General features: G+C 36.1%; 1 protein-coding gene across 5 annotated transcripts in view; it reads left to right on the top strand.

Moving 5' to 3' along the window:
* LOC138712324 (kinetochore-associated protein 1-like) overlaps positions 1-24,239 on the top strand; it is a 76,460-nt gene continuing 52,221 nt past the window's right edge. The window contains exons 1-9 of one of the 5 annotated variants that reach the window (XM_069843960.1): positions 1-190; positions 732-877; positions 6,874-7,106; positions 7,367-7,483; positions 11,457-11,574; positions 13,113-13,267; positions 16,787-16,989; positions 20,858-21,023; positions 22,950-23,256. In XM_069843960.1, the coding sequence (XP_069700061.1) occupies positions 740-877; positions 6,874-7,106; positions 7,367-7,483; positions 11,457-11,574; positions 13,113-13,267; positions 16,787-16,989; positions 20,858-21,023; positions 22,950-23,256 (1,437 nt within the window). In that variant the 5' untranslated portion in view covers positions 1-190; positions 732-739. Of the gene's footprint in view, positions 285-731; positions 878-6,873; positions 7,107-7,366; positions 7,484-11,456; positions 11,575-13,112; positions 13,268-16,786; positions 16,990-20,857; positions 21,024-22,949; positions 23,257-24,239 lie in introns of all 5 variants that reach the window. The other 4 variants (XM_069843961.1, XM_069843962.1, XM_069843963.1 and 1 more) reach the window with 4 other exon arrangements.

Raw genomic sequence — 24,239 nt, 5'->3', positions numbered from 1 at the left:
TCGATCAGTATCGATACAACTATACTTGGCGGGAGTGTGTTGAATGTGTCCCTTAGTACTCTCTACTTTAGAATGTGTCGAAGAACAAGTAGCGAAGGAAGTTTTACATAAACATTACAGATTCAATATCATTAATATGTCAGTGGTCTGATTGTTTTAGTAGTATGAACTGTGTTATTTCTCATCCTTGGTATCTATCACGTTATCAGTTACGAAAATGAAGATACAGCGTACTTCTATGAAATTTGTGTCTTCCATGGAAGTTTGATTGTGTACTTTATTTGGTATTTCAACCTTGTGAAATAAATGATTGGCACTGAAAAGTGCCTTTGCATAAATGTGATGATGCGCATTCGACAAACACAGACAAATCTGCTCTTTTTAGTATTTTAAGATAATTGTTGTTCAATGTGCAGAGTTTGAAGGGAGGGGGAAAATTTCAGTACCGGTATACGCATTCCTCACTGACAGTTATATCATAAAATACTAAAAAGAGCATATTTGTCTGCGTTTATCGAATGCGCATCATCATGCTTACGAAAAGACACTTTTCAGTGTCAGTAATTTATTTTGTGTGCACAAGGTTGGAATTTTGAAGTAATAGGGAAAGGAAGAAATCCGTGTTCTGAAATTTATCCCCCTAAATTAATGCCACAAAAATGGAAATATAAATTATATATTTATATTTAATCATGTAATATTTATTATATTTCATTTGGTCTTTGTTCAAGGGTTCATTATGTCTTTGTGGACAAATGTTAGTATAGGCTTCGATTCAGAAGAGGAAACCGTAAATTTTGGAACCACAACATTTCCAGCAAACAATGGATCGCTTTTTCAAAGCTACACACTGGCGAAGATTGAACCAGAGGGAGAGGTATATAGTAATTTTTTAGGCACTAATGTATGATTGAAATGTTTTAAATTATGGATTATGAATGAGAATGTGCACAAGCAAAATATATTATAGTAGGCTATGTAGTAAAATAAAGAGTTCAGTTAGTAGACAGTTCAGGTGTCTGAAATACAGGATTATCAAACTTAGATGTGTTGACTTTTGTGGATTCTAAATGAAACTCTATCTAACCTGTTCCACTATAGTGTCAGGAACACATGGACGACCAGGTGATTTTAAATTGTATACAGTCTGAATAAAATTCTTGTGCTACAGGTAAATTGTAGGCCTACTAGGAAGTTCCTTGTGGTGCTAATTGTATTGTATTTATTAACATTCCATAGTATTCATACATGCTTACAGCTAGAATATGGAACAAGTCAAAAAATTTAATACTATTATAAAATCTTAATTTATAGTCACAGTCTAGATGAAATATATATAGACGAGATTTACAATATAGTCTACTAGTACAACACAAAGTTTTTGTATCAATTTCATGAAGTGTTATTGAATGTCATGAATTCACCTACAGAATAGAAGGCGTGAGAAATTAGGACTTCTTTAATTTGGCCCTAAATAATTTTATGTTTTGAGTTTCATTTTTTATATCGATAGGGAGGCTTACAAATTTTTTCTGCCATATAACGCACTCCTTTTTGATAGCACAATAGACTTGCCGATGGAGTATGAAAGTCATTTTTTTGACGTGTATTTATGCTGTGAACTGTTGAATTAGTTACAAAGTTTTCACGATTACATACGAGGAAGATTATTAATGAAAAGAAATACTGATAAGCCATGGGCATTATTATACTAATAAAAATAATGTCAATTTGAATACTAGTTAGAACAGAAAATAAATACTGGTAATAGACCTATTTGAACCAAGAGTTTGCTCATGGAATTTGCAAATGGCATTTACCACAACAAAAAATATAAGGCAGTCAATTTTAGTAGAAATTTCTAGTGAAATGTAAATATCAGAAGATGATGTTAAAAATAAATTGCACATTCTTCGGGCCCAATACAGTAGGCCTAAAGAGTGGCTGTGGCTGGGAGAAAGAAGACCTTGCTAACACTTGCAGAAAGTTCTTATAACATCCCCTTCATTGTAGTTTTCGACGGAAATCTAACTTCATATTGTTCTCAATTTTTATCCACTCTTTGACACAGCACCATCTTTTTGTAATTTTCTGTGTTTCGTTCTCCATTATATAATTAAAAGTACTGAGAAATAGAGCTCAAATTTAATTCACCAGAACATTGGAAACAGGTTAGCGTGCTCTCCCTCTTTCTATCCCCCCTTGCTCCCTCCGCGTGCATGCGCACATGTGGGTGTGTGCGTGTGCGTCTTTTTTTTGCAGTATATTCAGGTGGCCCAAATTTTGTTTCTGTGGTACGTGTTACAATTACTGTACACTCATCCCTGTTAAAGGAAGTGTTCAAAATGTCACCTTTGCATCTAGATACAATACTGCCCTCGCCTTCGCATTGAGCTTCAAATACGTTCAAGGGTCCCCAGATCATTTCAGAATTCTTGACAAGACTGTACAGTACTCTGCTCCAGTTCTTCGACTGTATCAACGAGAGTGCTGTACACTTAGAGGTGACTCCCAGATACAAAAATCCAAAGAATTTGTTGTTGTTGTTGTCTAGTGCCTTGCATTTGGCAATGAAGCCATTAGCAGTCGTGCTTTCCAATACTTTTGAACTGTAGTTTCTTCTGATCTTTATGCTTCACAGGTCTTCAAGTGGTCTTCATTCATTTCTGCTGGATCGTTACACAGGACATATATGGGTGAAGCTGAGATACCTATTCTGTAGAGATGACTTGCTAGACAGTCATGATTTGTCAATAGTCTGAAGGCTGCAACTGCTGTTTTCCTTGGTCTCTGGGGGATTATATCTGGGTTGGAAAGTAGTGTAATCCATTTTTTGTCTTTAGCATTTGATTCTATTTCTTGTAGGTATGAATGAGAAAATTTTGTAGTGATCAAGCGTTTTATTGAGGAATATGAGAAATTAAATTTAGGCTTTTGTTTTATTATTGTGCCTTTCTTTGCAAGTGTGTCTGCAGTTTCATTCCCCAGGACTCCACAGTGTGCTGGAATCCATTGGAGATTGACAATCTTATTAACTTTTTGGAGTTGTGTTAACATTTTGTAGCATTCTCTTATTTTTGTTGACTTCTTTGTAGCATTTGAACATAATTTAAATTTTGAAAGAATTTAAATCGGGTGATCTTGGAGATCAAGGTACAGACCTGCCTTGATCTATTCATCTTTGGCCATATAATATGTGTACTGCTCAAAAAAATTAGCGGAATAATGTTTGAAATTAATCTTTTATTGAACAATGAAAACGTAGAATGTTATCCTTAGGACAGCATGAACTTCAGACACTATATTTTATAACAACTTACTCTCCATGGCCATTTACAACCAAGTTGTGATCATCTTACTCGATATTGCACAAAACAAAGTGAAAAATCTTTTACTTTATTCTAAAAAACATGAGTCCTCACGATCTTTATATGAATTTCGTATCTCATGTGGCCTCTAGGAGCATGAATTACTGCTTGGCATCTACAAGATATTCTTCGCACAAGCTCCCGAGTGTTGACTTGCGGCATATTCATCTACTCTTCATTAAATTCCACTGCAAGCTCTTCGAGGTTCTGTGGGCTTTGATGGCGCCTACAGATGCGTCTTTCAAGCATAATCCATACATGTTCAACAGGATTTAAATCTGGACTAATAGCTGGCCAATCCATTACAGGAATTTCATGCTCTTTCAGAAAGTTTATGGGTGGCAATGTGGGCTCTTGCATTGTCATACATCAACACAAATCCAGCACCTATACATTTCATTACTGGCAGAACATGTTGTCGCAATATATTCTCAACATAACCAATTGCATTTAGCCGACCAGGAATGACGACGGTCAGGGCAGTTTTCGTTTCTAAGCTGATGGCGGCTCAGACCATAATTGAGCCCACCCAAACCTGTCAATTTCAAGAATGTTAGGTTCATCGAGACGCTCTCCATGACGTTTCCAGATACGTAATTGTCCATTACAGGAAATCAGGGAGAACATTAGCAACTATCTCACAAACAAGCTGTTTGCGAGCCTATGCTTACTGAGCCTTTTTTGTTTCTATTATCATGTACTTTCAACTGTTTCAGTTTGCAGTATCAATTTTAATATATCCTGTATACAGCTGGTGATGGTTAAATAGAAAACCAATTTCTACATAAGTTATAATAGAAACATTTATTTATATTTATTTATTTATTTATTTATTTATTTATTTAATTAATTAATTAATTAATTAATTTTTTTTCTATAACAGGGTAAAACCCCAATTACAATAGACAGTACAGATATTTGTTTAAAACATAGAATTGCAGATAACATGAAAAAAAAGAGATAAAAATAGATACAAATGCAAGATACAAGTGTAAGTTAAATACAAATTAAAAATGAAAAAAAGAAAACAGACATTAGATACCGTTACTACCTAAATAAAATATACAGATATAGATATAAATGAAAAATACAAAGTAAAATAAATGATACATATATAATATATATCATAGCCAAAAATGTAAAATGTAGCTATAATTGGCAAATTTCAGAGTAACAAATAGATAGCAATTTTATTTAAAATCAACTATCTTCAGTATATTAATAAGAAAATGTTGATATTTCATGTAAGAAATGCTGAATTCTAGATTCCATGTTTTACATACAGTGCCGGAAAAATTAATAGCAACTCGGTTATTTTTACCTTCGGATTAAGTTATATCATGTTTTAATGTGACAGGTGTTTAGAAAATAATACAATCTATATATTTTCTGAAAGCTTGTTTTATTTCCTTTCTAATGGTATGTAACAACTTCATTTTTGTCTGTTTACATGGTAATCTGTGTAGCATTTGTGATTTAAAAGCACAAGACCAAAATTTTGCACTTCATGTATTAGTTTCTTATCTCGGCACTAGTACTTGGTGGGATAACCTTTTGACCTCACAACTTCTTGATACCTTTTTGGCATGCACTCTACTAGTCTTTGGAGAGTTTCCATGGGCATGCATGCTACCAGATGCTCACAATGGTCTCAATCAATTGCACTTTTGTTCAGGGCTTCCTTTCTCTTATTTTATTCTTCAAAATCATCTACTAATATTCAATAGGATTTACATCTGGTGAATTGCCAGGCCAATACAGTGCTGTGACATATTCTTGCTCACGTAGGAACTCTTTAACCATTTTTGCACGATGGCAGGGTGCTGAATCGTCCTGAAAAGTGAATGGTTGACCTGCAAACAAATCCCTTACTGATGGTAACATCTTCTCCAAAATCTTCTTGTACTTCTCTCCATTGACGGTAGATTCCAGGACATCGATATTCCCAACACCATTTTATGAGAAACACTCCCCAAAGCATAACACTAGTAGGAAACTTCACAGTTTTACAGTACATGCTGTGGATTCAGTGTTTCACTTGCCTTCCGAAACACTGTACAACCCCATCACTTCCACCAATGTTGATTTTAGATTCGTCACTGAAGAGAACTGTACGTCATTGCTCAGCTGGCCAGTGCTGATGTTCTTTAGCCCCTGTAAAAGCTTAATACGTTGTTTGGTGAGCATTGGTTTCTTCACTGGCTTCTTGGACACCAAATCAAATTTTCGCAATATTTTCCTTACAGTTCTAGAACAGATATTAACCCCAGAAGTTTCCTTTCAATTTTCCGTAAGCTCTTCCGAGTTAGCAAATCTGTCTTCCAAACATAAACGACGCAAAGCATTGTCGGATCTGGGTGAAGTTTTCAGTTTTCTGCCACATTTTCGCGTTCTACTACTCATAACAGCACCCCTCTCTCGAAACTTAGCCAACTATCTCCCAATTGTACTTTTATTCACCCCTACAATTTGAGCTATCGCACTATTAGTTTTGCCACATTCACTTAATGTCACTATCTGTGTAGCCTTTCTTGGTATTATATCATATTTTTTACGCGTTTTTGAATTAGAATTTGTCAAACAAACTCTTTCAATCGCAAAAACACAACAGGTAATCACGAAAAATTCCTGTGAACATTCATAGGGATTATTAACAGACAAGAAGGAACAGAAGGTAGACATTAGCAACTGTATGCACTACAGAAACATCTGTGGACAATGAATAAAACTAGCAAAAGCATTTCGTGCCATTTACTGCCATCTGGCAGCACAATTCACACTAACCCATAAAATGCAAAATTTTGGTATTTTGCTTTCAATTAACAAACGCTACACAGATTGCCATATAAACAGCCATAAAAGAATTTGTTACATACCATTAGAAAGGAAATAAAACAAGCTTTTAGAAAATATATAGATTGTATTATTTTCTAAACACCTGTTACATTAAAACATGACATAACTTAATCTGGAGGCAAAAATAACGGAGTTGCTATTAATTTTTCCGGCACTGTATTTCATTGAAATTTGAACATATTTTTAACACTAGTGAATTTTTATGTGCTTAAGTGTTTGGTTTTTTGTAATATAATAATTGACGATTTCTTAAATGTGATGTTCTAGCATTAATCTGGATTTGTGATAATATTTCGCTATTAGCCAGTAGACCGTTGAATATTTTATGCAATAAAAGTTGCTCAGCAAGTAATCTACGACTTCCAAGAGACATTAAATTAAATTCATCAAGTAGATTGTTATGCGGAATTTTGTTATGGAGGGCCGAATAATGATATTTTCTAAAATACAGATATCTTGAAAATCGTTTTTGAATTTTTCAGTTTGATTATTATATGATTTGCAAGTGGGTGACCAAATTACATACTCACACTGGCCTCTGGCTAGCTGTACATTATGCACTTGATACACAATGCTGCTCACAGCTGCCAGCTAAATATGCACATTTGCCCTGCTGTGAGATACAGTCTTACTGTATTGTTTTTTCCAGATCAGCGAGGACCCACACGTGTTGGCAAGCTCGTTTTCTTCTGGGCAAGTGTGTGTGTCAGCAAACAGTTCTCTGATTGTGTTCACTAATGACACTTGTTCTGAACTGCAGTTCACCCATACATTTGAATCTACCATTAACTGTTTCACTGTATCCAGTGATGGCTTGTTCATCATTGTTGGTGTGGGAAGTGAAATTCACTGTTTACTTCAAGGTCAGCTATTGTTTTCAAGGTAATTGTAAAATGACGATGAACCTCTAATATTTTTACTTTATCATTGTTCAACGTATAAAAAGAAAGTACCATAACCTTTACCATTACACTGTCAAAAATACAGTAAAATTAATTGTATTTTGAATGTAACTTCATTAGAATGTATATTACGAATGTTTATCATCGTCTTTGAGTAATTTAACTTGGAAAACTAAAGAAACAGTTTCACGATTCACTTCGTTAGTAAAATGTTCACTTTCTGCATTGTTATGCTTTCAGATCGGTTGCTTCTATGGTGGACAGTGACAATTTCATTTTTGTCAAAATATTTATTGAAGTTACTGAGAATGGTGTACCAGACGTGTCACTGGTGGGAAATTCAGGACAAATATTTAGGTAAGGATAATCTTGTCAGAGTCCGTATAGGCCAGTTTCTATCTGATGCTTTTCCAATTCACTGTGGGCTAAAGCAGGGAGATGCACCATCACCTTTACTTTTTAACTTCGCCTTAGAATATGCCATTAGGAAAGTTCAGGATAACAGGCAGGGTTTGGAATTGAACGGGTTACATCAGCTTCTTGTCTATGCGGATGACGTGAATATGTTAGGAGAAAATCCACAAACTATTAGGGAAAACGCGGAAATTCTAGTTGAAGCAAGTAAAGCGATAGGGTTGGAAGTAAATCCCGAAAAGACTTAAGTATATGATTATGTCTCGTGACCAGAATATTGTACGAAATGGAACTATAAAAATTGGAGATTTAGCCTTCGAAGAGGTGGAAAAATTCAAATATCTTGGAGCAACAGTAACAAATATAAATGACACTCAGGAGGAAATTAAGTGCAGACTAAATATGGGAAATGCCTGTTATTATTCGGTTGAGAAGCTTTTGTCATCTAGTCTTCTGTCAAAAAGTCTGAAAGTTAGAATTTATAAAACTGTTATATTACCGGTTGTTCTGTATGGTTGTGAAACTTGGACTCTCACTTTGAGAGGGGAACAGAGATTAAGGGTGTTTGAGAATAAGGTTCTTAGAAAAATATTTGGGGCTAAGAGGGATGAAGTTAAGGGAAAATGGAGAAAGTTACACAACGCAGAGCTGCTCGCATTGTATACTTCACCTGACATAATTAGGAATATAAAATCCAGACGTTTGAGATGGGCAGGACATGTAGCACGTATGGGCGAATCCAGAAATCATATAGAGTGTTAGTTGGGAGGTCAGAGGGAAAAAGACCTTTAGGGAGGCCGAGACGTAGATGGGAAGATAATATTAAAATGGATTTGAGGGAGGTGGGATATGATGGTAGAGACTGGATTAATCTTGTTCAGGATAGGGACCAATGGCGGGCTTATGTGAGGGTGGCAATGAACCTCCGGGTTCCTTAAAAGCCAGTAAGTAAGTAAGGATAATCTTGTATTGCTTATTATCCACCATAATTATTTCATTCATTCGTTTATTTAAATTTCTCGGTACATAAATTTATATTTTTATTTTCCCAGTGTATGTTAAGTATTCTTTAGTTGATATTTTAGAAAGAGTCATCCTCGGTGATGTAGTGTTTTATTGTACTTACCCATTAACCCAATATGCGTGGGATCAATTGCAGCTGAAGGCAATGGATTTTTGGGCGGAAAATTCATAAGTGCAGTTTCAATCATGCCAGGAAGTAAATTGTTTGTCAGTCAGTACTAAATTTGCTACATGTAAAAGATTTCTTTGTCGATGAAGAGAGGAAAACTTATACATTCGTAAATGCCCCTACCTCGTTTTTAACTTTTCGTAACAGATATTACCATGATAATAAAACGATTACGAAGATCTCTCGTAGACAATAGTAATAATATAATGATTAAAACATCTCATTGATCTACCACAATTCAAGCCACCAGCCTAGTTCAGTCGGCTAAGGTGCTTGCCTGCTGATCCTGGGTTGCACTTGGATGCGGTTTCGATTCCTGCTTGGTCTGATTACTTGGTTGGATTTTTTCAGAGGTTTTCCCCCAACTGTAAGGCGAATGTCAGGTAATCTGTAGCGAATCCTCTGCCTCAACTTGCCAAATACCATCTCACTATCACGAATCCCATCTATGCTAAATGACCTAGTAGTTGATACAGCGTCGTTAAATAATTTAATTAAAAGATGAGAAATCTACCACAATTCAGATGATAAATTTGTGAAATTTTTTGTTGTTGAAGGCTATACAGTAGCGTGCAAATTAATCCGAAACGACATATTTTTACATTTTCTGTCATTGTTGGCCACACAGCTTCTCATACCGCTTTAATTGACATCTGTAGTACGTGTAATTCCATTGCTGAAGGTCTGTCATTATTTTTTTTATAATATGTGACATTTTGCCTGTCGTTTTGTACTTATAAGCATTTCAGTTGTGTTGAAGACTTAATACTGCAATCATGTGTACATTCTGTCGTCTTCACAAATGGATACAACTCCACGAAAACGGTCTAAAATTATAACATTAGCAGAGCATTCTTCTATGACACAGAGGCAAATTGCTGCAGAGTGTCACATCGGTTTGGCTACTGTTAATTCGATCATAAAACGATTCAGGAGACTGGATCCATCACACCCCAGAAAAAAGGAAACTGTGGCCGGAAAAGGAAGACTTCACCTGCAGATGATCGTTTAATTGTCAGGAAAAGTAAATTAAATCCTAGACTAACTGCTGTCGACTTAACCCGCGAGTTAATGGCTACCACTGGGGCGAATATTCACGTCACAACAGTGCGGTGTAGGCTTTTGGAAGCTGGACGAAGGGCTCGTAAGCCTATTAAGAAGCAACTGCTAACCCCTGTTATGTGCAAAAAACGCTTAATGTGGGCAAAATTACATCAACACTGGACAGTGAATGACTGGAAGAATGTACTTTTTTCCGATGAGTCTCATTTCGAGGTCCACGGCCACCGTGTTTCTTACGTACGGAAAGGATCTGAAAAAGTAACAGCAGCTCATCTCCAACAAGCATCCAAATACCCCCCCTGAAGTAATGTTTTGGGATTGTTTTACACATGAAGGGCCTGGAGCATTAATACCTATCAAGGGAATGATGAATTCTGACAAATATATTCACTTATTGGAAACCAGAATCATACCCAGCTGCAAAAATCATTTCCGGATGGCAGAGGTGTGTTCCAACAAGACCTGGCATCATGCCATACGTCTCGAAAAACTACAGAATTCTTCAACAAGAAGAATATTCAGGTACTCCCCTGGCCAGGCAACTCACCTGACATCAACCCCATTGAGAACTTGTGGTCAATTTGCAAAAGAAGAATGCAAAAAATGGGTTGTTCTACAAAGGAGAAGATGATTTCTGCCCTCATTGGTGCATGGTTTCGCGATGAAGAAATGAAGAATATTTGTGGGAAATTAGTGGAATCCATGCCAAATCGTCTCGGAGCTGTTATTGGGAACAAGGGAAGCCATATACTCGTAGATTACTGAGGTATGTCTTAGATCCTTTTTTTTTTATCCCGTTTGAGTGTTTTTGCATAAGTAATTACGTTGTTCAGATTAATTTGCACGCTACTGTATCTGTAAAAACAAATTTGTACACTTTTTGTATTTTTCACTTCACAATTATTAAAGGAATCTTGTTTGAGATTCTAAGATTTTTCAAACTTTAAATTTTAGATTTGTCATTATTTTGCTCATGCTAAATCGGAGTCTTGAAAATATTATATATTATAGGGCACACATTAAAGAGCTCTCATTTGTGAACAGTGTTACAAATTTTGTTAATGTTTCATCATGTAATTTGGCAGTTATTTAATTTTACAAAAACATTACATCTCTCTTTACACTAACTAGTCACATATGGTACTTGTGTTCTGGAAAGCATTCTCCATATAATCCTTTGTTGCATTTTGCTAAACATCTACCTCTGTCAGAAAAAGAGACTTCCCTTCATAAATTATGAGATGTACTGACGTCACATGATTGAAACAGAATTTACAAGCACATAAAAATTGCAGCTGATGCATTGGCCAGTGCCAATATTTGCATAACGCCAGCTGGCTGATATATCTGCCTTGTGACATTAAGAGGGTAGAATGGTCTTTTGATTGTGCTCTTGAGTTTAGAGAACTGCATTTGCTTAATTTACTTTCTATATCATTTGCTTTTCTGTAAGAGACATTACATCCGATGTAATTGAATGTGTTCACCTACCATCTTACAGATTTGTAGATACTCTTAAGTTTATATTCCTAATCATTCATTTTCTGGTTGTGACAAAATTAAATAATAGAAATTGTCTGTGTGGGTTAACTATCTGTCTCATTTATTTTTTTAAACATACTCTGTCATTTTCATATGAAATTAAATTTTTTTTCTCCTCAGATTGTCGAATACCAATACCTTGTCAATGCCTATGAAGGGAGATAGCAATGAGTCACTGAAACAGACTGTAGACTTGATTCAAGTTCAGCTTTTAAAGAAAGATTGCTGCAAAAGTGAGGTAAATATACTATTTTAAGAAATCAGTCTGAAACACAAACCATGCGACAAGAAAAAGTCTTAAACACAATAGGTTTGTTCCAGCATGGTTCAGGATCGATTCTGAACGTCCAGCTCTTGCATAATAGCTCAGTGTGCGTTCTAATAAGACTAGAACTGATACTGAACTCCCAGTTCCCTGTTTCAATGTGCTTTAGAACTCGTTCAGAACAAGTGAAATTGGTTCTCGATTAAGAACAGAAATTGGGAATTCTGAATGCTGATGCATGTGCAGATGGTTTAATCTGAAATTACGGTTAAAATGCTTCGAGACTAGGCAGGTTAAAATAAAAAAATAGTCCATCATGAGTGATTTGGAAGGTGATAGTGATATAATACATCAAATATTCATTATGTGAGGTCTCGCCATCCTCATTGAATATTAACACGACTACTATGAAGTAGTCAATGTGTATTATCACCATTAAATCGAAAAAAATTCGTTCTGGCACCGGGAATCGAACCCGGGACCTCTCAGCTCTGCGTGCTGAGCGCTCTTTTCAACTGAGCTATGCCGGGACACGATCCACGAATTTTTCTCGATTTAATGGTGATAATACACATTGACTACTTCATAGTAGTCGTGTTAATGTTCAATGAGGATGGCGAGACCTCATATAATTAATGAATATTTAATGTATTAAAAATGATTACAGTTATCACAAACTGTTGTTGAATATGGCCATAAAAGTCATTTAAATATGCACTCCTGCATATTGACTTACATAGGTTTAAATGCAGGTAGTAGGCCATAAAACAGCACAATGAGGGGAGTTCGACCGGCACCGTGGATTGTGTCCCGGCATAGCTCAGTTGGAAAGAGCCCTCAGCGCGCAGAGCTGAGAGGTCCCGGGTTCGATTCCCGGTGCCGGAACGAATTTTTCTCGATTTAATGGTGATGATAGTGATATATTTTACGAAAGATTAAGTTCGGAAGATAAATATAATTTTAATATGAGAAGAAACTCTGAAAGCTGTGAAAGAAGAGTTCAAGAAATATACCAACAATGTAAAATCCCGAACTATTTCTGACACCATACACCATTGGCGCATGCATCGAAAGAAGTTCGTTATTAATTCGTAACGTGTTTTGAATTGCTTGCTGGAACAAACCTGTTGTTTCTTGTTGCCACAAGTTCACCTTGCTGGCAGTGTTATCAAGATCTCCACATTTTAATTTTAATTGAGTCATGTGACGTTATATTTATTCTAAGAATTTAACCCTAAAATATGTTAACTTTCTGAATATATTAGTATTCTTAAAATATATTATCTGATTGATGTTTACATTGTGGACAGTAAATACCACAAAAAGAAATTATGATTGACATATTATTCTTAAAAAATACGTGCTGAAGATGGGAACCAAAATGGTAGAAATCCAAAGTGTAGGCTTTGTGAATAGGAGAGACTGTCTCAGATGTAATCAATGAAATGTGGTTCATTAAGCTTAAGAAGGTAGGAAATGAATGATATGTGTTCATTGTTTGCTTTTATTAGGTGTCTTGTGCAGTGATCTTACACGACTGTAAGAGTGAGAGGTTTGTTCTCATGGGAGATGAAATCACAGTCTGGTCAGAAAGCAGAACTGAATCTTCGTATTTGGAATCTTCAGTTACAAGGATTAAAGCTGTTATTCCAATAGAACATGTCAGGTATGACTTATTCATTTTCAGACACAAACATAAGTACCCTGAGTATTTTAAGAATTCCTGGAGTGTGTGAAATGTTAGTACGGGAAATTAAAAATTAGGCTAATGGCATTATTGTTCCTGCACATGCAGGGGCGGCCGGTACTTAGGTGCTCATGTGTTACAGCACATAATAAAAATAAGAGAGAAAAATATGTTTTGTTTTAAAAACTTCAAAAATATCTGTTTAATTTAAATACTTACTATATGTTTCTATTCTATATTGTTAATGCATTTGAATCGTCCGCCTTGACACGTTTCATCATTCACCCTCCACTGTAGTGCGAGATGTGCTAAGCATAGGAAAGATGTCGACATTGGAGAAATGCGCGTGCTTCAGTTGCCCTTTTCACTTCCCCGCAAGCACCGATAACCTCATCAAACTGCTGTCCCTTCTGTGCTCATCAAAGAGTAGCCAGAACAGAACAGCCAACTTATGTATTTAGTACCTAAAACTTCATTTATCAAAAATGTATTTAAATGTGAAACATTTATTTTTTCTATTAGAAATGTGGTTTTTAGTCATCGTTTTCAATTCTTCTAGTTCATAAAATTAGACATATATCCAGGTCGATGGCATTTAAGTGCGCTTAAATGCGACAGGCTCATGTTAGTAGATTTACTGGCATGTAAAAGAACTCCTTGCGGGACAAAATTCCGGCACACCTGCGACGCTGATATAACATCGGCAGTTGCGAGCATCGTTAAATGAAACATAAGCTTAACATTTTCAATACTAAGGTGATAGACAAGTTCGCCAACAGGAAGGAGAATGAACTTCAATTTTAGTTATTAGGACGAGTGCTACTACTGCTTCTGCTGCTGCTGCTGCTGCTGCTGCTGCTACTGCTACTGCTACTCCGAACTTGTTTTCTGCCGAACTTAAGAGCATCGACTGTATAGGTAAATTTCTAATCCACCATTTACCTCGGTGACTGAAGGAAACCATTAAAAATCCCAGTCAGATTGGTCAGCCACGAGGTGTGAACCTGGGACCTCCCAAATGCGAGTCTCAAACTCTACCGACTGAGCCAACGCGCTGGATTAAAATGTCTTTTAAGTAAGTTTTCTAAAGGAAAAAATCAAGAAAAATCTATACATAGTGAAATCACATGTAACGAGATGAAGGAAATAAATTTTTCTTAAAGACGTAAAATATATTAGTCACTTCATGACAGACACTCAGGAGGAAATTAAACGCAGAATAAATACGGGAAATGCCTGTTATTATTCGGTTGAGAAGCTTTTATCATCTAGTCTGCTGTCAAAAAATCTGAAAGTTAGAAATTATAAAACAGTTATATTACTGGTTGTTCTGTATGGTTGTGAAACTTGGACTCTCACTCTGAGAGAGGAACATAGGTTAAGGGTGTTTGAGAATTAGGTGCTTAGGAAAATATTTGGGGCTAAGCAGGATGAACTTACAGGAAAATGGAGAAAGTTACACAACGCAGAACTGCACGCATTGTATTCTTCACCTGACATAATTAGGAACATTAAATCCAGACGTTTGAGATGGGCAGGGCATGTAGCACGTATGGGCGAATCCAGAAATGCATATAGAGTGTTAGTAGGGAGACCGGAGGGAAAAAGACCTTTGGGGAGGCCGAGACGTAGATGGGAGGATAATATTAAAATGGATTTGAGGGAGGTGGGATATGATGATAGAGACTGGATTAATCTTGCACAGGATAGGGACCGATGGCGGGCTTATGTGAGGGTGGCAATGAACCTCCGGGTTCCTTAAAAGCCATTTGTAAGTAAGTAAGTATTACTACTACTACTCTTGTTGTTGTTGTTGTAGTAGCACATACGTTTAAAAAGTCACGAGCCGCCACTGTGCACATGTATTTACATTGTTAGTACTGTATTCGTTTGTTTTTCGAGGTATTGCCATTTTAATAAAACCACTCTGGAATTACAGAGTAATTAAATATTCCTTCAATGAAACACTAGCATAGTACAATCGAATACCACTCTTTGTTTGGGAATTGTGATTTAGAAACATTTTATCTCTTTAATCAAGTTTAATGTAAAAACTGTAAAGGTTTGCTGTTTAGGTACTGGATACGAGGGATTTTACTGTATTGTATAATCACCCTGTATACTCCTTATGTTTGTGTACTGTTATGTTTTCTCTTCTGTTGCATGCTGCATTTACTCACAAATAAGACCCCATTGCATATAAGGTCCTCCTCTCTAATTACCTTGTATAGTGGACGAAACTGTACTCCGTGGACAGTAAGTTAAATAATTTTGTGCTATAAAAAGATTTATTTCTTGCATCTGCTGAAAGTCTGAATGTTGGCCAGTAAAGGTAACTCACCCTTCCCGTTTCTAAGCCTGATTTCTAGCCAATGAGCCTTACTATCTCCTTCATTGCTGGTGTGTATTTTTACTACAGTCTATACAAAACTAGAAAGGTATTGACAGTTCAGCGGCTTCTAAGCGTCACCATGGCAACCGCTCAAACTAGCCAATCAGAGACCATGACAACAGGCCGACGTTGCCTGCTGTTTCGCAGTGAGCACGTGCTTTGTTCGGAAGTGTTGATTATTATTATTATTTTCATCATCATCGTCATATTAGTCTGGTGAAAGACTACCGTATGATACAAATTTATGAGTTTACGATTTCAGCTGCTTAGTTCTGACACGGCAGACAGGCGGCGCAAAGAGTCGCACTGCACTACCTCACAACTTCACAATGTCGCTCCCTTTCCGCGTGTGCGAGAGAGAACTTTCAATACCTTTCTAGTTTTGTATAGACTGTAGGATAATAAATTAAATGAGTAGCTTAATATCAAAGACGGACATCTGACTTCAATCGAAATTTAGATAGCTGTGGTTTTTTATACAAATTTTCATGTTGCCAGTTATAGTGAAACCATATGCAAACTCTAACATTATATTTATAAAATAAATTGCCTTAAATATTACAAAGAACACTGCGAATTAAAAAATTGCCTCTAGATCAAAACTATGGGGAAGACAGATGTCCGTCTTTGATATTAAGCTACTCAGATGTCCTGCAATATACCATATATAATATATGCAAATATTCCGCGCATATTTTTTCCTGAATTTAGCAAAGAAAAAATGGGGTGCATGCATTATTTGAAACACATCACAGCTAATTTTTTTTCTTTCTTTCCTAAAATTAGGGTGCGTGGATTATTCGATGGCGTGGAATATTGGCGTATATATATTTTTTATGATGTATGTTTATCGATTATTTTATGTTTTTATTCGCTACTAGTTTTTAGATATGCGTATATATTACTCTCTTCAATTTTTTTCGGCATTAAGAATCTGGGGAAAAGAGGGGGGGGGTGGTATTATATGCGAGTAATTACTCCCAACTCCCACTTTAAAAATGGAATTCTTTGCAGTACCAGGTTCGCAAAAGACGTGATTTATGGTCTTGGTACAAGTATTTGTCAATAAAGGAATGTTGTATGCTCAGTGAGGTCTTGCATTGCAGCCTGCTAGTGGCACTCTGTGAAGATGGACAGCTGCTGGTGCTGTGCTGTCAGACTCTCCTGCTCCTGTTGCTGTGGAATAAGTTTTCTGTGCAGGACATGATCCTGTTGGATAGCCCATCTGCTGACGACGAAGGGACATTCCTCCTGCTCACTCAGTCCCATGAAGACAAGATAAGCTACATACAAATTGTCTCTCTACCTGGTACAGTAATACAAATTTCTCTTATTTTGTTATGGCAACTGATGTCTCATGTCAGGTCACAGTCTCATGTAAATTAAAGTAGGTCGTGCGAGCTCCTCCAAAGCAAAGGTAGCTTTTTCTCTTGGCAATGCAGATCAGTCTAGTTGAAGGCGAGAAGATGCAGTTTTCAGAGCAGTGGTCACTACAAGCTACTGCCTCTCTGTGGGTTGCATATACAGTAAACCTGTATTTACACGTTTTTATGGGGTGTCTGAAAAAAAGCGTGAGAATAACGTGTAACTGAAATGGCATTTAATTACATCTGAAATAGCATTAATAATAATAATAATAATAATAATAATAATAATATGTGATTATTTTACAAACAAAAAATAAAAAGTCGGTTATAAACACACTTTCTCTGTCTTCCACTCACTGGAATTTAAAAACCAATCAGCAATCTTCTCGTCATATCAGGTTGAGTCTGTCAGTTTGGAGGGGTGTTAGGATAGTTGTATTCAGTGCGGTCACAGCTTTGGACCTGGATTCTCATTGTTTAAAATATTCCATTTCTTACCTCTGCACATACTTCTCTCCCCTCTCTGAATTGATTCTCGTATTTTGTGCACTTTAATTCGTAATCTCTTGTCCATTTTTGACAACTGTTACTAATGAGAGCAATATGTTTAATACTAAAACTGTCCGAAGACAGGTCTGAACCTCATAAGTGATACCAACAAGACACCACTTACGAGGCAACGAGGCCAGGAGATAATGGGGTAGGGTGGCCAGTCCCTTTCCCCCTCCATTGCATACATTGCCGATTAGCTACATGTACACTAATCAAACTCCAGATGTATACAAACAATTGTTCTTCATCTCATACATATCGTCAAGTGAGATGTATTGCTTGATAATAGACGCAATAACCAGAACCTCAAACAGAGGCATAGAATGACTTAATAACATTTTTCTTTTATTGTGAGTGAGATTTTATGAATACAACTCTGAACAATTGCGCGTCTTTAATTAAACCAAAAGAATTTACCAATAAAGATGAAAGAATAGCATGACATTAGTCATTGTAATTAGTGTTCTGATGTCAACCCAAACTTGTTGACCAGAAGTTCCAGTTCTGATACTGCAAGTGAGGATGAATGTGATGTATAGCTAGTGGTAAGGGAGTGTCTTTATAATCTGTCTTGATAATATAATTTTAATCATAAGTGGTTTTTTAGCACAGGTACTATGTATTATATTCGCCAGTTTTTTTTGGGGGGGGGGGGGAGCGGATTTTAGGATACAAAATTGGTGTGTGTATTATATTCAGTGGCGTAAATATACTATTTTCGCGTTCTTACATTTTCATGGCAAACATAATTTCGAGCAAAATTTAATTAGAACGTATAAATGAAGTTTTGTATCTCTCGGGATTTAAAATAGGATCGTATACGTGAGAAAAACATATAAACATAAAATGTATAACTGAAATAAATTAACATGGAAAGTATAGCAGTTTTGCTGGAACTTAAAAAAAAACGTACAAGTGAGAAATGTATAAATGAAGTTTTACTGTATAAGGAATTCGTGGCAATGACAGAGAAGAGACCAACTCTATCAGTTGAGGGGGACAAACTGAAATTATTATCTATTTGCGCCCAAAATGACGTCATATTACCATGCCAACTGAGGGAGAAAGAAGATGTGAAGTAGTAATATTGCTGTCCCATATGAGAGAGAGAGAGATGAAGATATACAAATACAGAGAGGGAGAATGAAATCTGTTCCCATGCTTTGCCACTCAAACATGCTCTACAACCTGTATATTTAAAATACAGAGGAAACAGTTTGAGCTAAAAATATGTTCCCTTCCTTCTCCAGGAGTACTTAGAAATTGATTCTGTTTATATCTGGCAAGTTAACGGATTTCAGAATGCCAATTGTCTCCTTTGTTAGTGATACTCCTTGACTAGACATTGCTCTTCTCTGATTTGCAGAAGCCATGAAGCCATTGAAGATCGTATGCAGGCAGTTTTCTGCAAAGTATAGTAGGGTCATTCCATGCCAACTGAGCCTCTGAGTGATTTTTTCATTTATTAATAAAGTGTATGGTACTTTGATATATCAACTGTTAAAAGTATGAATTACACTACCCTTAAAGAAAACTTGGCTTGTATGTAATATTTTTGCAGTTTTGTTTATGTTTGTTGGTAGGTTCTTTGAATAGTAAATATGTTATTTCGCATGCTTAAGTTTAAGATCCTGCTGTTGTCATAAAACAGCATGTTGTTGATCTTGCACTTTTGGAGGGAAATGTATGAAGCTTTCCAAGTTCAAGCATATATTACAATTCAAGGTAAGATCAAATTCAGTAATTAATTACAGCATATTAAAAATTGCTGTAGAATGTAACACCCGTTACACAAAATAATTTTAATTATGATCTTATGAAATATTTGTTCACAATATCCTGCAGTGAAAGTGAGATTATAAGGTTGCTTGTTGAGATCATAACATTTTTTAATTAATATTTAATTTATTTTACCCAGAAACGGTGTAACGGGTGTTACAATTCTTTAAGTAACGGGTGTTACAGTATTGATGTAATACCAGTTACAAAATGTTGTACTTGCCTGCTGTAACCTATTACAATAAAAAATAGCTTGTAACTATCTCTTAAGTAGTTAAAGCTGCAAAGAGTCCATTCTGTATAAATATTTGTTTGCTCTACCACGATCTAATGCACTTGAATGTGCTTATTTCAAGAAATGGCTCCTGTAAACAATCGGATGAAAAAAAACATGTTGCATTTGGGTTCTAATGATACAGTGAAATCCTATGCCATAATAAGTAGTGATTTATCACAGAACAAGTATGCAGTCTGGACTTCCTTTAGCACCATAAGATGATGATTCCACAGGTTTTGGGATTCTGAACATGGGATACTGACAAGTGAAACACAAGTGATTCCCATGCCAGTATACAGCATTGATAGATCTGAAGTTAAGTCTGGCATGTTTGTTTTGGTAGAGTTTTTAAGTGATAACAAGAAACCCGCGTCATCAAAGGGTGAAAAAAAGTTCCGATACATTGGAATATGCCAGAACCAAGCTGACAATGAAGAGGACATTAAAATTATGTTCCTGAAAGTTTCTGGGCAGAGCAAAAAAATCTTCAAATCTGATGAAAATGATATTTATTTTGTAAAATGTAGTCAACTGGTCAGGAAGTTACCAACACCTGATGTCAAGTCTCAAGGAAACAGATTGTATTATGAATTCAGTGACAGTGTAGATGAAAAAAGATGTTTAAAATTAATTACACATGCACTAAAATATCTGTAAAACAACCATAATTTGAATGTTCCTCAATTAATCTATTTGTTCCATTCCAGGCTATTTAATAAATAGACTGTGCTCTGAGAATTTTAAAAAGATAATTTAATTATTTACATAAAATGAAATTGTTGTTATCGTGTAACACCCGTTACAGAAGCTTTTCTTGAAAAAAATTAAATCTTTTAAGCAGAAAGGAAAACTGAGAACATATTTGATTTTGTCAATGTTTAATATATATCCATATAAAAGGATGTTAATTTGTGTGCATTAAACTCACAGAATTTTACATCTTTCAATAACTATGCAAAAGTTCATGTCTAAATTCTGTAACACCCGTTACACCGTGTTTTTTACTTGTTATTCAACTTCGTTAAAATAAACTTAGGATTATATTATATCAAAACGTTCAGAAAATATAGGGGAAATAGTTTTAATAAATAAATTTTGATTCTATTAAGGCTGCATTCAAAGTGTTCAGTTTTTAGCTTTGTGGATGTAACACCCGTTACAATGGAATGACCCAGTAAAATATTGCCTTATTTTGTTTACAGGGATGGAAATCAAGTATAAATTCTCTGTGTCTTTTCCAACTTATCTCATGCCGTTATTGTCATCAACACAAGAAGTCCTGTATTTGGAAGGGAATAAAACTTCGAACACAGACTACATAAGCTCTCTTCATATCAAGACCATTGTTGAGAGTCGTCCAATAGACAGGTTTGTTGTATGGACTGTGAAGTCTAGTGTTAGGTTCTTATGAAGACAAGGATTTCATGATGCTAAATTGTTGAAATTCTGTAAAATATTATATAATGTTCTTGACTCTGTAGGTACAGGCAATTGTTTGGAGATCTTTCGTGTTTTGTTATTGCAGTGTATACATTTTATCTTTCCTCGCTAGCAAAAATAGAGTGAAAGTAACAGTGCACAGCCCCTCTGAGCATTCAGCTATAAAGGACAGTTTTTTTTTTACAATTTTAAATTGTGAAAGTGCTAAAAGAGTACTTTTTCAAAGATGTTGTAAGTGTTCCACATTTGCTGCAAGGCAGGTGTTGTAGCCTCTACAGTGAAACCTCTCCTTATGGACACTCCTCATATATGGACAGATTTTTATGTCCCAAGTGAAATAATGTGGAAATAACGATAAATTAAACTCTCATTTACGGACACTCTCAGACACGGACACGGACAGCTGTTTCACAGTCCTTAAGCTTGCTTTACCTCCTGACTGCGGACAGAACTTGGATTTCAAGACCTAATGTGTTACAATAATGGAAAATTTAGTTTTGAGAACTGTACAGAAATTCCTTAACATGGAACATAACATAAGGGTCTTGTAGGCTACCACTAGCCCAGCCAGCTACCCCTTGTTAACTGGAAGCGGGAGGATAAACAAAGTCATAAAATTTAACGTATCTGATGGGTCCAAGGTTTCTGCGATCGTGAAATCGTATTTGACACATGATAGGATTATTCTCTTCACTTCAATCAGTTCTGTTTCCAGAGACATGGCACCTGAACGTAAAGGTTAAGTTGAAAACTGTAAGTTACAGTACTGCATAACTGTAAACCTAGAATAAAATTGCATGGCAGAGTGCTGTATTTTCCTTTTTTGATCTTTCTACTGTAGTTCAAAGTTGCAAAGAATTTACTGTAATACAGTATACTGTATTTAGAATTAAACTGCAGTAATACATTTCATTTAAAGAGTGAAGGGATACATAATGCATATTATAAATTCGCGGGTGCTCGTGTAAAGGGGGTTAAGTGAAATTGCAAAGTATGTAAACTTCTCTCCTTTGGTACTGAACAAAACCCCTTTGTCACAAAATATGGAGCACTGTAGCTGCATCAAAGATGGAAGAATGACTTAACCCCTTTAACACAAGAGAAAAGTAATTGTGGATAGTTCAAATCTGTACTTATTCCAGTTTAGCCAAATCAACTTAACCCCCTTTACACGAGCACCCGCGAATTTGTTAGATTGGGAAGCCTCCCTTCCGATAAAGGACACCTCCCAGATGCGGACAGATTGTTACGTCCCTTCGATGTCTGTAAATGAGAGGTTTCACTGTATATACATTTCATTCACATATTGCAGCTCTGTTTTCGAAATGTTGGCTATTTCCTCTCGATGCCTTTGTCTTCTTTTCTTGTCCAATACTGATCCCATAGTTCCGAATTTATTCACTATTTTATGAACTATTTCTTTCAGGTGAACCATTCCGAGAAAAACGTCCTTGATATTCTCTATGACAATGAGCAAGTTATTCCCTTCCCTCCCCTTTTAATGACAAATGAAAATTCTTTGTTCTGTATTAAATCTTTGAAACATATCTCAAGCAACAGACACAGACATCAGCGACTATGCGTGTTCTTGAGCGGCAGGGCGCTCAACTACTTATTATCGACTCTGGACTTGAATGTGAGCTTGGAAAGATAAAATGTATGCACTGTATAATGTTCCTGACCTATATAATAATCTTCGCAACTGACATGTGTGAATCTTGTGGTCATTTTTCCAGTACATATCAACACTCGAGCCCGAATCACACAAGTGAAGTGGGTAGACATTAGATACACACATATCAACACTCTTCAAATCTCTGATTATAATGCATTCTATTTCCCCTTTTTCGGTAGGTACCAGAAGCTGTTGCGACGATATAAATTTGATGCTGCAGAGTCATTTGCGCTCAGTTTTGGTCTTGATATTGAATTGGTATACAAAGAGAGAGTGAAGTACTGCATGGGACTGTTGCAGCCATGGACTGCTAAGGCCGCTACAGACGAATCTGTTAATTTCACCACATTCGTTAGCTACCTTGACAAGATTCAAGACCTCGAGTTCGTGTGTGAAGCTTGTATAAAAACTATAACTGGTGACTTGACTAAAACACAGACACTGCTTGACTATGCCAGTAACAGATTGAAGAACACAAACATGGAGGTAAGAGGATTTTTGTTCAAACTCTGTAAATTACATACAATTACATAAGAGTAGAAAATCACTGTCAGTGGCATCAGTAACTTTGATTTTTATTACGAAAGAAGACCTGACAGTTATGTAGGTAATGGAATAGAAGCAGGATGGTACAGGTATTTTGTGTTTGAATTCAGTAGATAAAAGCCCATACTTGGTGTCAGTTTTTGTTCTATTCCTTTAATTTCCTATTTTGCTGAAAAATTACAATATTCACATACAAGGGAAAGAACTGGTCACCCTACCCCATTATCTCCTGGCTTAGTTGTCTCATGTCTTATTGGTGTCACTTATAAAGTTCTAACCAGTCTTTGGACTGCTAACTAAATGTATGTACATAGACGCACATATACAAGAATCTATTCCTTAGAGTAAGTTTGCCAGCACTTGTTGATAGTGCACATTCATTACCCTGTGTGCATGTTTTGTCATTGGCTGCTGATGACGTTATACTCTTCCACTGATGCCACATTTAGTAAACAGCTGTTAATTAATATACTGTCCTGCTCGTTCGCAAGCAGGTAGGCCTATATAGAATGTGCATCAACCCAGCTAGCTTAAGACAAACAAAGAGGAGGAGCCACGCCGGAAATAATAGCTACTTGGCTATAGTTCTAGTCTGCATTAGCAAACAGAAAAAGAAATCATATCAGGTGAGGTGGTTATGCGAAATAAGATTGTTTTAAAAAAAATACGAAGTAGATGGACATTTTTAGATATTTTTCCAAATACATTTTATTGGCACAATTGACTTGACAAACATGCGAATGCATTTATTATTTCCTGTATTACAGTAGAATCCCTCTTATCCGGCACCAAAGGGACCAGGCTAGTTCTGGATATGAGATTTTGCCGGATAATTGAATAAATACCGTTATATACAACAACAAAAAAGTTCGTATTTCATGGTGCCAAATGTTGAAACTGCAGCCATGTGAGGCTAATTTCTC

The sequence above is a fragment of the Periplaneta americana genome, chromosome 13 (assembly GCF_040183065.1).
Source record: "Periplaneta americana isolate PAMFEO1 chromosome 13, P.americana_PAMFEO1_priV1, whole genome shotgun sequence".
NCBI lineage: Eukaryota > Metazoa > Arthropoda > Insecta > Blattodea > Blattidae > Periplaneta > Periplaneta americana.
The sequence above is the reverse complement of the archived record's forward strand: the minus strand, read 5'-3'. Positions and strand labels throughout refer to the sequence as shown.